Here is a 17,836-nt window from a genome sequence, read left to right as displayed (position 1 = left end):
GGCTGTTTTGATTAAAGGTCCAGTCTGTAGGATTTAGGGGGGATTTAACTATGGTTTTATTAGTATATAATCACCTGAAAATTAGAATCACTGTGTTTTCATTGGCCTAGAATGAGCCGTTTATGTTTACGTACAGAGTGAGTCCTCTTCCACTGAGTCTGACATGTTTCTACAGTAGCCCAGAACAGACAAATTAAACACTGGCTACAGACAGGTATTTGTGTTTTCGCATGAGCCATTGTAGTTCTCCTACTCTGCAGCCTCACCATGAGATGCCACTAAATCCTACACACTGGACCTTTAAAATCTGAGAACTACACATGCCTGAGACGTAGCATTACATTGGCTGTAAACAATAATTCATCAGTGACTTTACGCACCTCTTTACAGCTGAAGCTATCAGTGAAATGGCACATGCACATTTTCACAAACATTATGTTACTTGTCTCAGCTTTCAGTAGTTTTTCACTTTCCAAATAAATAAATACTGTGTTGTATTTCTTCTCAAATTAAGGGAGAACAACATGAATCATTTTTGCCCTGATGTTTAGCATGACTACAAAACCATAGGCAACTAAAATAAAATAAACTCTATTGTGGTCTATTTAGTTAAAATGGAAATTACTGTATGCAAGAATTAGTCAAAACTTCACATTTTTTTTTCCAAACTACATATCGTAGATTTCTTTCACAGAAAGAATCAAATACATGCAAGGATATAAACAAAGACATACTGTATGTAAGGACCTAAACACATGCGCACACACCACGCACACATACACATATACATAAACACACACACACAAATATTATCTTTACTTAGCAGCATTAAAATAAGGGAAGTATTGATAGTTTCAGTGATGCTGCTTGTTGTTTAGTTTGGGGAACAAGAAGCCACAGCTGAGAATCATCTCATGCACAGGTTTTGGTCATCATTTTACCACAACTGCAAATTATACTGCATTATACAGAGCTTATATCATACAGCTTGGTTTGCGGTGTGTTTGCCATTTGTGTTTTATTTTTCCAGGGAGAACAGAATTTACCTCTATTTCGTGAAATATTAAAATAAAAGAATATATGTGTGTAAATGAAACAAAAATATAGTGGGAATATCCCTTTTTTTCTTATAAATAACAGTTTCCCCACACCCAGTCACATGAGACATTGCTAATACTGATAAAAACAAGGAGAACATGCTTCATATTTCTTGACGGGACACACAAGTGCTGACCTTTCAGATACTTTTACAGCTTTCTGACCACCACAAACTGACCGGGGGGGTTTCCTTTTCTTGTCTTTGGTCAAAACTATCGATGTTGTTCAAAGCATTGTTACTCTTAAGAAAAAGCTTCCAGTGTTTTCAGGTGTTTCCAACACATTCTCACTCCCAACTCATCAAATACTGACACTTGGTCAGTGGCCCTGAACGCTCTAGGTGCCCCTCCAGCATTGATATTTGACAGTCATGGATGGCCCATTCAAGTGACGCTGGTTACATGCACTGTCGTATAAAAATAAACTTTCGTTCTCACAGAAAATGTACATTTAACATCTATTTAATGCATGCAGCCTCTTTTCAAAATAAATTTATAATGTAGATTAAAACTTTTTTAAATTTACCTCCATAGGTTTGGGCAACAAAACCATGTGGTTAGTTCAGAAAAAACCCATCATGGTTTGGCATAAAATAAATTGAGCATAGCGTTAGTTCAGGCAGGACACGATGTCAAGCTCAGCTCACATCCCAGCTACATCAGCTGATCTCAAACATCCCAGTCAACTGATGGAGCAGCTGACTGATGGAAGGGAGTCAGCTGATAGATCACATGATTCCTTTCTATGCAACCAATTGGCGAATCTCATTCAGGGCACCCTATATAAACTGCTCTGGCCTGCCTACTGTTGCTGCTTCCTCTGCAAGCCACTTTGCAACCTGCCTCCACCCCAGCTCCTCCTTTTCATGTTGTATCTGACTTATCAGTGTCATTTCTGTCATTGATGCTGCTCTGTTCTGTTCCTGGGGGGGTCTTTGCTGCTGTTTTGCTCTCTCTGCCTCAGGCTTTCCATGTAGGCGCATGGAAGGGCAGGGGGGGTCGCTCTCTCTGCCTTAGGGAGCAATCACACCGAGATAAAACGCCAGAAACGCGACGCCAGTAAAACCATTGTTTTCCTATGATACAGCGCGTCTGACCGGCATTCAAGCGTCTTTTTAGACGGGCGTTTTTCCGGCATCTTTTTAGATGCGAGTTTTTGTAGACGCTTCTTTTTAGATGCACGTTTTTAGACGCGCATAGACGCTGAAAAGTTAAAATCTTTTCAACTTTTTGAGTGTCAGACGCCAGTAGCTAGCGTGCATTGAAAAAGCGCTTCCAGCGTTTCAAGCGTCTTTGAAGCGTCCGCGTCTCTAGCGTCTCATTTCTGTGTGATCACCCCCAAAGGGCTTTCCACGCAGGCGTGTGGAAGGGCAGAGAGGTGTGCTCTCTTTGCCTTGTGCTTTCCACAGGCCCGAGGAAAGGCAGTTATAAAAGGTATTATATCCAAATATAATACTGCAAATGGAAATTAAGCTTTCTTTGACTAAAGTGTTCCTGACTGAACTACATTTACGTAGTGCAACGTCTCATGACATACTAGCAGAGCATGCAACACAATTTAGCACACAACGTTGTTTTTAAAACAACTGGATTGACTTTTGGCTTCAAACAAGACCTGAACAGCGGCCTCTCAGCTGAAGTTTGAAGTTAACCTAATTGCTCTTTATACTATGGCAGCCGCTCAGAGTGTCGAAAAATACCACTGCTCCACGCGCCTCATACCACTGCTAAAGGGTGCCTCTGAGGGCCACTGACCAAGCTTCCGTATCTGACAAGCTGGGAGAGATACCAGGTTGGTGTTTCAGGAAATGTGCAGGAAATGTGCAACTGTGTGTATTCTTGTTTTGCCGATGTTTAGTTGATGTGGCTCACGTCTACTCTCGAGATAAAGTTAGTCATTTAAAGCAGATATTAACTCGTTAGCTTAAGAATGTGAGAATATGTAAACACATTGCAGCATAAAACTACATTCACTCAGGTGCAAGTGCATTCTTACCCAAACATCAGTAACATATTAACACTATAATAAACCTCATTCACACAACGATAATGTTAGTTTTCAGATGTACACATACATACTTATAATGTTGAGGAGAATGCATGCTGTTGAGTGTCTCATGATGTACATTGCTCACTTTTTGTGGCAAAAACAAATTGTGATTAAAAGAAAATGTAAAACTTTCATTGTTTGCCCCGTAGACTTGAAAGCATTGGCAGTGCTGTACTATTCTCAACAAAAATAACTACTTGGAACATGGGAAAAAAAAAAATCACCAATATGGTGTTTGTCAATTAGCCGACAGTTCTCCTTTCCTACGTCAGTACATGAAAACTCTTTCGTCATTGCTAGAGATATCAACATTGTTGTCATCATCACCATCGCTGTTCATATAGATGATGCATTGTGATGTCAACATCTAATCATTTCAGTTGATCAAGGCAGATCTGGCTCTTTTTAGCATCACAGCGCAAAACACAAGGCTGTTGCGTCTGCCCCTGGAGTCTGCGAACAGGTCAGACAGCTTTACAGTCTCTCATGTCTTGTAGATAAGTTGCTGTATTTGTTCTTCTGCCCACTGAAGTCTTTAAATTTTGGTGAGAAAAGGCAAGAACCAGGCGTCCTTATTTGCAAGTGTGCACATCATAGACTCTTACACACTCCTGACAGCTGACGTAGCAGCACCAGTGGAAAATACAGTGACACTTCTCCTTTCTCTTCTCAGTCCTGGTGTTGTGACCTCTGCCGCAGCAGAGGAGGTCACACCCGTCTATACCGTGGGACGTCAGGTTACAGATGCGATCGCGGGTACCAAAGGAGCCCGTCTCGGGATTGGGGTCACAGAAATTGGGTGAGCTTTCGTAGTAAACCAGGTCGCGCTCTGTGGGGGGTTTGAAGTAGTTGTACTTGGGTCTCAGGGTCTCCACCCATCCGCGGGACTCCTTATGTTTCTCAACCACCATCTCTGATGCGCTGTCATACTTATCCTTCATGTAGTCGCCAATAACTCGGAAGTCAGGCTGAGACCACCAACACGTCTTGACCTCGCAGCTGCCCGACAGACCATGGCACTTACACTTCAGGAACATGTTGTCATTGAGAGACTGAGGATAAAAAAATGTAAGTGTTAATCAAACATCTGAAGGTAGAAAAATGCCAAAACAGATTCAGCTGGGGCTTTTAGTAAACTCACCATTCTTCCTGCCTCATTGTTATGGCGGTTCATAGCTGAGCGTGCATCAGGGCGATTCTCCCTTGCATCAGCAAACTCCCGGGACACCATGCTCCCAAACTCCACATCTTCACTGCAGCCACCCCACTTCCATCCCTCACCAGGGGGACCCTTGTGGCGGGTGTCACATCCGCAGATGGTGGCTGAACCCTCAGCGCAGGCACGGGTCACTGCAAACGCCACTCCGGCTGAGGCAATAGCATGAACAAATGCTGACTCTCGAGTTGCTGGAAAGAGAAGTTGATATATCTGTGAGACAAAGAGCACTGGAAAAATAAATGGAGACAACATCCTGCATAGAAACACCTCTGCAGAACTATTAAGTCAGTCGCATTAGTAATGATTTTTTAAAATTAAATTCCATAGAAAAGGTGTCACTTTAATTGGCGGAGAATGTAGGTCACCACCTGTGTATATGGATGTCTGCTTGTGTTCAGTCTTGTACGATTGCATAAGCAAATATTTCTCAACCCAAGCCAACAAGACAACATTGAACAAACTGTACAGACCATCGAGTCCATTACTATTGTTGGCTACATGTGTTGTATCAACCAAGGTGTACCAGAGTGTGTGTTCATTCAGCCCAGACATCAATCGTCCTGTCTCTAAATAAGGCCAGCAAGGCCTCCGTGGCTCTGTCTGACATAGCTAACTGATGACTCAGAGGGATCAGGATCTTCCACAGAGATGAGAGGAAGAGACGGGCCTGACAGGCCTATAATTAAGAGACTCAATTAAGCTTTTGAAAGGTTAGGAAACTGCCTCACACTGCGGGGACAAATCATACACACAACATGAGGAGGGGACTGTAGTGTCCAGACGCTGAACAACACTTTACAGTCATAGAAGGGGAAGATGTTTTCTGCTTCAGCAATCCCCGCTTTAACAGAATTAATTATGACAGGGGTTTTTCCTTGAATATATGTACTTGTATGGTCTTGCACAATCACAAGAAAAGAGACAGAGAGAACAAGATGAAGACAGTGGAAACGCCAGGTGTTAACATGAAATGAACAAACAGAGAGTAAAGAAATGGAAAAGGGGGTTCAAGATCAATAGTGAAATTTGGGATTGTGTGCGTGCATGTGTGTGTGATAGATAAAGAGGCAGCGCATGCTTCTGTCCAAAGAACAAGAACGACATAGGAAAAGAAAGAAAAGAAAGAAGGGAGGAGTATAAAGCTAAAGGGAGTAGGAGCTCCTCCCTTACAGCAGGTTCCAACCAGTTTGAGGACTAAAGGGCATTAGGAACAATGATGCAAGAGAAAAGGTCTACTGGCATCCTCCACCACCCACTTCATACTGCTATTGTATACGCAGATTACTCATGTTCACAACACATCTAAACCTCTGCTCTGATTCCTCAAGTCCAGCTTACTGCATCCACAACAGATCATTGCACCTGGATATTGTATTATTTTCTTTAGCTGAGGGCTGTAAGATAGAAATCACAGCATGAGGTAACTGTCTACAGTGACTGATTACATATCACCTGGCATCATAAAACAGACAAAGTATGAGGTTCATATCTTTAATTTCGGAGCTATGAGTTGTTGATGTCTGAGGTATTAGTTCTACACAAATGGCAACCTACAGGGTTAAAAAAAGAAGCCAGTGGAGTGCCAAAAAATGCAGTTCCTTGAATGGCCACTTGAGGCTGACTCCAAGACTTAGTCAATCCTCATAGACCATCCCCCATGTAAAAATGCCCAACTTTACATCGCCTGATACAAAAACCAGTTTTGGTCTCTAAAGCAAATTTCAACATTCATGACGACTGTACAGGTGTTGACATTTTATATAACTTACTTACTAGTACTTACTTACTTCATAATAATTGACTGTAACTTGCTAAGAGAAGGTTAGGTGTAGACCAAAAATCATTTGGAAGTTTAAACAATTCTCATGAGGTTCTGTTTGTGTTCATAGTAATAAAAGCATTACATTTTAAGGCTTTTTTTTTTTCAAAAAATTCTGTTTAATTTCTCCATTATCAGGCAAAGCAAATGTAAAATTGTTACTTTAAACAAGTCAGACTGAAACTTCAGGTTCTCCTGACTAAAATGATGCATGGCACTTGATGCTGCCTGCTAGAATGAATTAGAGAATCAAATAAACACATGAGAGTCAGGAGACCCCACATTTGTTCTAGGTCTTTAAGGGTTAAATTTCATGAAGGCTTTAAGTTATGCATAATTAAGGGCATAGCCACTTTGGGGGACAGGTGGGTGCCGACTGTTGACAGATCACTACCATTGCGACAATATTGGTAGGTACGTAACCATGCCGTAACCCCATTCACATGTATACACAGTATAGACGTAGCTTTATCTGTCACTATTTTAGTGTGTTTTCAGTTCATGAAACGTTTTGGTCACCTGATCAAGTCTTGCTCAGCATTTGGTACTAAAAGAATCTGTAAGGAGTCAGATGTTCTGTTTTTCAAGTAAGTACATTTTGTTGATAGTTTTAAGTCTGCTTTTCACCAGACAATTAGCATTAGCATTAGTGTTATTACAGTTACATAGCTGTAAATGTACCATGCTAACCAAGCTAGCAGCTAGCGTTAGGGTTACCTCCACCCTCTCATCATAACTCAACTCTGGCTCCAAAAACTCCAAAATGGTGATGACCATAAGACAAAAGCATCTCTCTGTTTACACAAGGCTGTATCGTCAGCATAGAAATATAATTTAATTTAGTGCATCGCAGAGTGTTTGACATTATTAATGAAAAATGTGAAGAAATGTGGACCTCAAACATGACCCAGGGGAACTCCTTTAGAAATGTGACCTTTTGGATGACTGGCAATGCTGCTGCACAGCATAAGGGGTGGAAGAGTTCAAATGGGAGAGGAAAAGAGGATTATCTTGGGATAAAATGAGCAAAGGAGACGGATCAGGGCAAATTAAATACGTCCTGGTGTCTCTGTGTGTGAGTGGACAAGCTAACATGGGGGAAAAATACAGTAGGTCTCTATGGTCGCAGACTTCTTGTGACAGACCCACACTCCTATATAAAGTGCCTTGGTTAAAACAAGCAAGCAAGCAAGCAAGCAAGCAAGCAAACAAACAAACAAACAAACAAGCTGATGATATCTATTGTTTTCATTCCAACCATTCACTAGAGGATTTTGAACACGTGAAACTACAGCGCAAAGATGGTTTATGAGGAGAGTATTAATCTCTATATACACCTCAACACCACATTAGCCCTGTTTTCACCAAGCTGTCTGGTTCAGTTCAGTTCAGGTCGTTACACATTGTTTCCATTTCCTGAGTTTGGTGCCAATTCCAAGGCATGTTTTTGGTGTGTGGTTGAGGAATTTACACTTCATTTTAAAAACTACTACTCATGTGTCATACTTGGTGTTTCATATAGCACATACAGGAGCTATAAACACCTGTAATAGCATTTATGTCACCTGGAAACACCAGCTTTTACATTAGTTACTGGTCTTTTCTTGATTTTACTACCGGTTTATGGTGTTTCAGGACACTTTTACTCTGACAATGCTCCTCCACCAAACTTTGCCAGACCCTGGCAGGCCAAGTGGTCCCTACAACCTGCTGGGGGGTTGAATCCCCTATTGTGCTGCCACTGTCACGCTGTGTTAGTCCCACAATGGCCCCAGATATTTTATATGAAATTTGCCCTGGCCAGTGATTAGTGGGGACCAAGTTAAGTCATAGCAACAGAGAACTATGCATTGGCTGGACCCCGCTTGTCGGCAGACGGGGAAATCCCTATTCAAATGGTTTAATAAAACAATCTAAAGGGCGTGTGAATGGGGAAAAGCACTTTTTCTCCTGCTTAATCTCATGGTTGCGAAGATATTGTGCTCTGAGCAGTGCCCAGCAGGGAGTGGGGCTAAGGTCCCCCCATCAACTCCATTTACCACACCCCTTCTTTCTTTCTTGCCCAGAGTTAATGATATACTGGTGTGCTAGTTTCCCTCCCCCAGCATGGAGAGACATACGTCTCATGAGAAGCATAGACCTCTTAGCTCATCCTAAATAGTTACACTTTCTCATCCTCAGGTCATAGGTCGTAACCCACATCCCCTGACCTTTTCCCACTTAGTTTAGTTGGGGCTTAATGATTGAGGTTAATTTATTAGATGTGTTTCCTGGTATACAGAGTTCAGGCAAGGCGGGGGTACCTACAGGGAATGGTGGTTAGATAAGTCACAGCTACAACAGTGTGAAACTCTGCACTCCATTCCACATGCTTCATATATTACGTAATAGGAGTTTCCTGTAAACCTCATTTGAATTTAATGGTTTCAAGTAGAATAGTGACGTGCATGTCTATACCTGCATAGGTGGTAACACCTGAAAAATTGTGACTGTCCACTTTTTGTAGCAAGGCTGCCCTCACTAATTCTATCATATGACTCATAAACCGGAGCCTGATTATACCCATACAGTCTGTAGGTGTTCTGTAAATACAAAGAATGCAGAAGCAGCTCTGGGATCGGCTCCACGGACCAAGAACACCTGCGCAGCTTTCTATCACCTTTCATCACAGGCAGATTCCAGCAGTGCATGTTTTGACACTTTAGTTAATGTAAATTAATGAGTGCTGACGCAGACATAGCCTGGAGGCAGGGCTAGTGATTTGGGGTGTGGAGTGAGGGAGAAACATAGAGAGAGGATCAGGCCATGTGGAAGGGAGAGAGAACATGCACAGAGAAGAAGTATGTGTTTAAAGGCAGGGGTAGCTTAACTCTTTTATATTTCGGTGCATGAGGTTGGGTATGTGTGTGCGTTTAGATGGATGATTGTGTGTGGTCAAGCCAATGTATGATCACATTTGGCATAAGCATGTTTATGCATTTTAAAGGTCCAGTGTGTAAGATTTAGGGGGATATCTTGGCAGAAATAGAATTTAATATAATAAGAGTATGCTCATTAGTGTGTAGTTTCGAAAATAAGAATCATGTTTTCGTTACCCTAAAATGAGCTGTTTATATCTACATAGGGAGCAGGTCCGCATCTACAGATATTGCAGATGCTCCGCCATGTTTCTACAGTAACCCAGAACAGACACACCAAACACTGGCTCTAGATAGGGCATTTGTTTGTTCATGTTTTTGCATCAGCCACCGTAGTTGGCAGCCTGTCCACAATGAGAGCATTAAAAAATTAGTTGGTTTTTTTGTTTGTTTGTTTAATTTTTTTTAAACAAAACTGCTTTATTCAGCGTTTTAACCGGTTTAAATCACTTGCTGTGTTTGTTTTGGAAGGGATGAAACCTCTGCGAATAATTCCGCTCCCAGTAAAAAGCTCCTGAACATCTGAATCATAAGTCATCAGAGAAAAAAGGGCTAGCAGCCTGTCTGCAAAGAGCCAAACAGCACTAATTTTTGACGTGAAACTGCTTTATCTGATTTTTTTTTACCAGATGTAATTACCTGGTCCATTTGTTTTGGAGTGGAGGAGACCTCTGTGGATATTTTTTCTCCTTGTAAAACCTTTCTGAACAATGAATAGTGAAGGAATTCTAACCGGGAGAAGATTCAGCTGGTTGCAATCTGCAGTTCTCACCGCTAGGTGCCAATAAATCCCCCTAAATTTTACACACTGCTCCTTTAAAGGAAGTTGTTAAAGTGATAAAAGCATTTTTCTACAGGCAAAAAACGTTCTTCGTTCTTTTAAACTGTAGTCTCGATCCACAGAATGACCTTCTCTCCCTAATGGTCCATTGCTGTCACTGTTCTAGTACTTATCCAGTGCTTAATCCACTGTAAAACAAACTGCTAATGTCCGTGGTGAAGGTGAGGAGGACATAGGAAGTGATGGGCTAACTGATAAGAACTAACCCCCTGAAGGCTATAAAGGTGCCTACTCCTCCTTTCAGCTTTGGCCCCCAAAAAGGCAGGCGGAAACCGACACACCACAGTCTGAACTGCAGACAAACAGACACCAGTGAGGACAATGGCCCTGTTGCACAGACAAACACCAGCATCAATCAAATCCAATGAAATGGAAGCCCTCTCCTACTAAGCCCTATCAAAGGCCTGTGAGCCCCTGAGTCACTCTCATTGGCCTCTGACAAAGGCACTTAATCCAGTCACTTTGACCTCTCACATTATTAAGGGCCTCAGTGACCTTAATCCAATCAAAATGATTTACTAAAGCCCAGTAGCTGCCTCCTCTTTCCACTCAGTACCCCTGCAATTTAGGCCTGGGAGGGGAGGCAGTAGGAGAGATGTGGTGGCTTTTTGCACCACAATAGGGCTCGGATTGAGAACCCCTATCGTTAGCCACCTACTTGAGCTCAAGCCTCTTCTATCAACTGGCTCAGGAGTTTATTAAAAGCAATTGCCCTAAGTAACCTCCGACCCCCTGTGTTTGCATCAATCTTCTGCAAACTGGGTGACAGATTTAGATCCCTTACCCTCAACCCCTATGTTTAGTGCTCATTCTCAATTTTGAACTCATTTTTGAGTGAACAAGAAGCAAAAAGAAAACACAAAAAAAAGCTACTATACAGTGGAAATTCCCTCATTTCCTTTTTTTTTTGAGAGTTACATCAGAAGATCAATACCACACACGCATGTCTGTCTGTTAAATAGGAAGCAAAAGCAAGTCGGTTAGCACAAAGACTGCCAACACAGTGGGAATTTCTGCAGCCTGAGCCCACAAATAGACCAGAACTGACGCGCACCCGAGCGTTGCAATACATCACTGCAGAATATAATAGACAAACAATGTATTTAAAAAAAATAAATCTCAGTTTACAGTCTTGTGCAAGGCACTTCGGAGGATTGTACAGCAGAGCAATCACCGGGGATTCCCTCCTAAAGAAAACTCCAACAAGACAGAACTCACTCATCTTATTTGTGTACATTATTTCACACACACACACACACACACACACACACACACACACGCACACAGGCTGCTCAGAGCTTGTTCAGTCTGAAGTCTATTTAAACAAGGATGAATGAGCATAATGAATGATGCATGCATGGAGTGCAGCTTTTCTAATGCAAATATAAGACAGAGACAATATAGAATTGTTAATGGAAGAGTTAATCAGCATGGAGATACAATAAGTCACTTTCATTTTTCAGTCTGAGCCTTTTTGCATTTGGAACTTCTAGGAAATTACCTAATTTAGGGGGAGGTGGGGTAAGGCGGCATCATGGAGGGACGGCAAAGTAAAAGTAATGTTACATGCAGTTACTAAAAGCATTATTCAAAGAAGTCTTTCAATAAAACTAGGTATAAGATGATGAAATAGGCTCATTAATTATATATATGTTTTTCTGTAGAAAGTATGTGTTGATGTCATGTTTGTCACATTTTTCCTCACTTTGATAATTAAACTCTGGCCTGTTTATGTGCAAGCAGCACTGTTGCAAATGCTACCAAGACACTGGTTTGGTCTGACCTTTCAAAAGCTTGTTTGGAAAAGGTGAATTCGGTTGATAGCTTTGACGTCTTTTAATCACAACTGAGCCAAGTGAACGGTGCCAAATGAAAAACGCCAGGAATCTTTCGGCGGAGTTGAAACACGAATGTTGGCGACCTGTGCTTGAGGTACACTGACAGGCTCCTTGCATACAAAAAATAGCAGCATATGCACAGCTTATTAAAATCTACATGTATGCGTCGGTTGTGTAACATTACCTTTATCTAACACTGGCCCAAAAATGGCCAGATTGTCATTGACCGTGGTGCAGTTCCAGCGTCGGCCTCTGAACTGATGCTGGCACTCTTGAATGCCAATCTTGACCCCCTCGGCTACACTGGGCATGATTTCCACGTAGTTCCGGCAGAAGCGTAGCTGCTTGGGCACCAGACCGGGGATGCTGCCACAGAGGATGGGTTGAGTGCCCAGTGACGAGTACTGGTGGCCCACTGCTAGTGACCTAAAAGGAGACAGGAAGTCACATTGTCAGTGCATCTTCATGATTGTATCCTATCTGTCTATCTATTGATTGCACAGCACTCAAGTGGAGGACTAATTTCCCTCTGCAGGTGCAGTGTAATGTTACGTCTGAGTTTGATTGTGTATGTTTATTTGCTGTATCACATGCTACCATTAGGCATCCATCCTTTATCCCTTCAACTACCCTCTCTGCAGACACCTGGCCTTTGTGTGTATTGAAATTGCAGCCCTGCAACCACAGGAGCAGGCAGTGTTTCTGTCTGAGATGAAAGTCCACAGTGCATCTAGAGGTCTTCATAGACCTTAAGCTGACAACTTGGAAAACTACACCTTGTTATTAACTGTCCGCACACTTAACAGGCCTTCGGCTTAGGGTAATAAGAGTGCAAACCCAACATTGAAACTTCAGAGAGTGTATTAAGTGTAACACAGAACCCAACCCCCCCTTTTCCTTTGAGGAAGGTATTCTGGGACACAACAAGTGCAAACTTGGTTCACTGATTACATCTCTCTGTCTCATTCCCTTTATTGCTTTCTCTCTGTCTTTCTGTCTTTATATTCTGTGTCCTCTCAATTAGGACTTTTAGTAACTAGTAATCATAGAAATGGGATATCCATTGTATCATTGCAGAGTGTGTAATTTAGCCAATTTCAAGAAACATCTTGCTGCACTTTGCTTGTACATGACCATCTGTTGGCATTTTCCACATCACAGAAAGCCTTATTGGCTCATACTAAAGGTGGGTAATTGGTTTGATATGCATGTAAAGCTCTTTGTCAAAGGACATGTTGTGTAACCATTATTGCAATTTAGATGAACTAAAAAAAATCCAGAAATGCATGACCTGCTGACCTGAGCTGAGTTTTTATTGAAATGTCACCAAAATCAATATTTTGACTTCTTGATTATTTAATAGCAGAGTTCCTATTATCTTTGGCAAGTGCCCTGCAGAGTAGCAATAAAGTAGCTTGTTGGCAATGCACACCAGTCTACATTTCTCCTCAACTGTCTATTAAAGACCGAACACTGGCAGCAGTAATCTGCTGATCCTCCCCTGAGTGATATGGGCTTGATAACAGTTACTGTAGCTGTTGCACAAAGGCAGAGCCAGAGCAGGTGTGCTGTCTTTTGCCGCTCAGTTAGCTCACTGTCTTCTGACCCGTTCACTGTTGTTCAAGGACTAATTGCTGATCACAACAAGATTACCAAAACTCCTGACACTGGCCTCAGGCTTCTTTCTTTCAAAGCTCGCAGTCCAAGTAAAGATCTCCCCGGCCAACTGACCGCTGGCTGACCACTTCTGATGGCAGCGAAACATGCAGACCCTGAATGCCTCCATTATAGGTTGAAATTTAAAGGCTGATTACAATTTCATTTTCAATATTACGCTTTTACGTTGACTGATGTCAATGTGTGTGTAAGCTGTCCGCTGACCTCGTGAGTGAACCATTATTTACCCTTGAGCAAATGTCAGAGTTGTGTGTCACACTGGTTTTAACAGAATTTCTTGCCCAATTTGTACAGACTAGACTCCTCTAGTTAATCATAAATGAGACACCCTGTAAGCGAGCGATGGCAAGTTGAAAATGACTCCAGAGGAAATCGCATTTGTCTGCAGTTTGCCTGCAACATCTATCAGTAAACAAGGGCGCTCCTATTACACGCTGACCTCTCTTTGGCCCTTGTCAGTCCGTATACCCTGAAGCACATCTGAAACCTGAGTCCACCTTAAACTGGTGCAGACTTTTGGTTTGTCTCGAACATGCACAACAGACAGAGCTGAAACGCTAAGAAAACCATGCGCACCAGCTTCATCATTGTGAGATGTTTACTGGACTGAGGGGAGGTGGAAACAAGCGCTGCAGGCCTGCATTTTTTACAACTAGTTGTCCCCTGTCAGTCTGCTCTTGAACCTCCTCTGCTTCCTTTTCCTCTACAGAGAAAAAATGTGGCGTCTCTGAGGTTTCCATGGCGTCTTCCATCAACCCTGTCATTGACATAGACTTTTGCATCAGTGAATGAGCACCAAATGTATCTCAGCGTCAGAAAACAGTGCAGATTAAAGGTCATACAGGAGTTTCCTCGTGACCACAGTCTGTAGTTAACCCCAATACTCATCAGGACGACACCTTTGATGGTCTTTTTGTGTGTGAATTTTATGCAGGTCATATTTCTGAACCATCATGAGTCAATGTGCTTCGGCTGCTCCCCTCATTAACGTCTCTGTGTCTGTCTCAGTGGGGCTGAGTAATCCATGCCACCTCTTCCTGTGTTAGGAAATGGCCTAAAAGAGGAGGCAGGGTATGTTCCACCAGGGATGATTTATGATTTGTTTTAAAAAGAGCTATAGCATAAAGAACATGCAAGCTCCAACAAAGACTTGAATGCTGTTGTGTGGATTTCAAGCATCTATTGAATGCTCTTGCTTTTATTTTCTATCATTTCCAAGAAAACCATTCAACCCCCTCACACCAGCTGCCTCCTAAAGAAACTCATATTTAGTGTCAAAAAAAGATGATTCACTAATACTGTTAAGGTTTATGTTGTTGAACAGACACTTTAGTAAAAACTGTTACGAATAAATACTTAGCTAAAGCATATATCAAATTCAATTTTTGTCTCAGTACAGACTTTCCCCCTCTCATCTAAGTGTATCCAGCGCAGGTTTAATGCATATTTCAGCAAGCCCAAGCAGGGTACCTTAGAATTACCACTTTACTCGTGGGCCCTGGGGCCTTGGAGCCGACTTTGACATCAAGAGAATATGTTTGGGAGAAGGAATGTGCGGCAAGCTTTCACCTCCAGGTATTTATCTTCTAAGGTGGGGTGGACTAGGGAAGGGGGTGGTGGGGTGGCGGGTGCAGCCAGGCTATGTCATGGCAGGTCGAGTAGAGACAGACATGAACCTGTCTTAGAGCATATCCCTATCCTCAGAGACTGCTGCGGCACAGAGGCTGAGTGTGACGCAGCTCCGATGGCCACTTGAAGTTAAAGTTCAGCAGAGTCTGTCAGCAAAACATCACGGGTTGACTTTCACAGCGGCGAAAGCTCTCAGGTAGCAGACATGCTGTTTGGAAACAGAGGGACAATGCAGCCGCACTGAGCGCAATCCACAAGGAACCACGTTATTTGACTTGGGATGAGTTGCCATGAAACCAAAAACACATCAGTAGCCTCACAAGAAAAAAAACCCTCAGTATTACGTCAAGAATGTTCAACTCAAGGTGACTTCATGTGCTACCTCTGCAGTCAGAGAGCGGAGTGATACAGCAAACTTGCTCCCGTTATGTTTACTTCTTTTGCTTCTGTAGTTACACTCTGATCCTCCCTCTGAAATCAAACCAGCACCTCAGAAGTTTGTTATGACAGAATGGAAACCTGCCTTCCATTGTTTCATTCATAACTGGCTCCACATACACAAAAAAAAGAAATAATAGAGATTGAATTCCGAGGCCACTCTCAGCTCTGTTTGCCAGCGTGTCACTCAGCAAAGCTAAAACCTGGCACCTCACACGCTGGCATCAACAACAAATGTGCAAAACATGATCATATCAGGTGATAAAACACAGAATATACTGAGCATCTAGTCAGTTGGAGGAGCATCCCATGCTCTAACAAGACTTTACTGATTTGGGTCAGTTTTTTTCCACCCTCTCTTATATCAGGATTTCCCTCCAGCTGTGTGAGTAATTAGTTTCTCATCAGTATTACCACCAGCGGGGGCCCCATTAAGGGAAGTAGGGTACACCCAGTATCCAAGCAAACCCAAATATTGTATTATTATAATTATTTTTTTTAAATAAAACACACATCAGTTGTTAGTTTAGTGACATTTGTGATTGGTGTGTGCTGATGGAACAAACATGAACATTATGAAACCAGACACGATGACACAGAACAGTTATGCAAAAAATAAAATGTGAAAAATAGTGCTAATTAATGATGTTTGTCAGTGTCTTGAATATGAGCTATAATGAGGCTGCTGCGCCATTCATTTACAGTTTCTTTGGTGCATGCTCTGCAAGAAAAAAATGCAAGAAAAAAGCATCAAATTTTGATTTTTGAAGACTTTTGGAAAGTAAGGAAACTGATGGAGGAAAAAATCAGTAGTGGACTAAAATATCCATCACAGCAGATGCTGCTATCACACTTCACACTGGTGAATTTGGTTATTAAGGCTTCACTTATGTTTAGTTAAAAGCGAAATAATAATAATAATAATAAAAAACTATTTCAAATGTTGCACTGATCATCTTCTTAACATGATTATAAATAATACAAATTACATTAAGAATATGCATATGCAGTGTATTTTACATCACCAGTTTGTCCCAGACATTCAGGTTAAACCCTGGGCAACATTTCATACTTGTTCTCTGCCACTTTGACCCTCGAATACACAAACGAGTGGACGCGCGCGCGCACAAACATGCACCAAAACACACACACAATTGCAAGCACACAAACTTTGCACCTGCTGCACTCTGAATATGAAAATTGCCCTCATCGTTCATGCTGCAAATGTCTGATATATTGCATTAAAAATAAACATTTAGACTGAAATATATTTTTGTGTTGATAAAGGTGTGTTACCTGCTCTAGGGTCAAATTAAAAGCGTGTTTTTTAAACTCAGTGAACACAATGCAAGCCACGCTTTGCACCCCTGGTAGTTAAGACTCGTGTCAAACGTCTTATACCATCAGTGCACCTAAATGTTCCGCTGCTGTCACAAACGAAATCACAACCAAAACTGGCACAACCCGGCACAAACGCATCATCTAGCACGTTTCAGAAAAATATGTCGCCATTCGTTCGGGGAATATAATGGAAATAAAACTTACCACCAGATGGGATAACTTGCCATGACATGCGTAAGCCCACAGAGCAACAGGAAACATCCAAGGTATATCATCCTTAAAGTTTCGCTTAAACTTCTCCAGCAGAAAGCCTACATGCGCGCTCACACACGCACTGAGATTTTAACTGAAGATTAAAAAAAAACCGCACTGATGGATTTTTTATTTCTACCCTCCAAAAAATGGGGGAAATCTTCTGAGGGAGAATCTATCTTTCGCGACTACTCGTGGCAGAACTCGGGAGCCAAATATTAAAAGTTAAAAGCTGCTTGCTTTTTTAGGACCCAATCAGCAGGTATTGCCAAAGGGGGAATTCTGATGATATGTTCCCTCTGTTGCCGAGTCAGGCAGTTTGAACTCAGACAACAGAATGAGCTAATTTTAAGATGTGTTTTAGTGCTCATTGAGAATTGGTCGCATTAGCATGCAGTGTGTGTGATATATAATGTTGTTTAAAGGAGAGAGGGAGGGTCTGAGGGGTTTTAAATAGACATCGGAACCCCTGTGGATTGCGTAGCTATAACAACCTGTCCGGATTTCACTCCCTGGCTTGAAGCTTCTAAAATGCAGAAATAAATATGTGTGAATTGCTTGAGACCATTATTAAGGTCTGCAGTCCTTTATTTGTGCCTGTTTGCCATGAATGTAAAATTAGATGCTGAGAAGTTTTTCCTAGGGACTGATGCATTCACAGTGAGCTGAATAAATCTGGACTACATTGATGAATTGTTATTCGATTTTTCCAAATAA

General features: G+C 41.9%; 1 protein-coding gene across 1 annotated transcript; it reads right to left on the bottom strand.

The window, feature by feature from the left end:
* Positions 1-6: 6 nt before the first annotated feature.
* wnt3a (wingless-type MMTV integration site family, member 3A) lies at positions 7-17,532 on the bottom strand. Its single transcript, XM_050074963.1, has 4 exons — positions 17,072-17,532; positions 11,967-12,208; positions 4,289-4,554; positions 7-4,199 (listed from the first exon to the last, which is right to left on the bottom strand). Exons 1-4 carry the CDS (start codon positions 17,140-17,142, stop codon positions 3,720-3,722), a joined length of 1,059 nt encoding a protein of 352 aa, XP_049930920.1. The 5' UTR covers positions 17,143-17,532; the 3' UTR covers positions 7-3,719.
* Positions 17,533-17,836: the final 304 nt, after the last annotated feature.

This window comes from Epinephelus moara, chromosome 21, assembly GCF_006386435.1.
Source record: "Epinephelus moara isolate mb chromosome 21, YSFRI_EMoa_1.0, whole genome shotgun sequence".
NCBI classification, from domain to species: domain Eukaryota; kingdom Metazoa; phylum Chordata; class Actinopteri; order Perciformes; family Serranidae; genus Epinephelus; species Epinephelus moara.
This window is presented reverse-complemented; position numbering and strand designations above follow the sequence as displayed.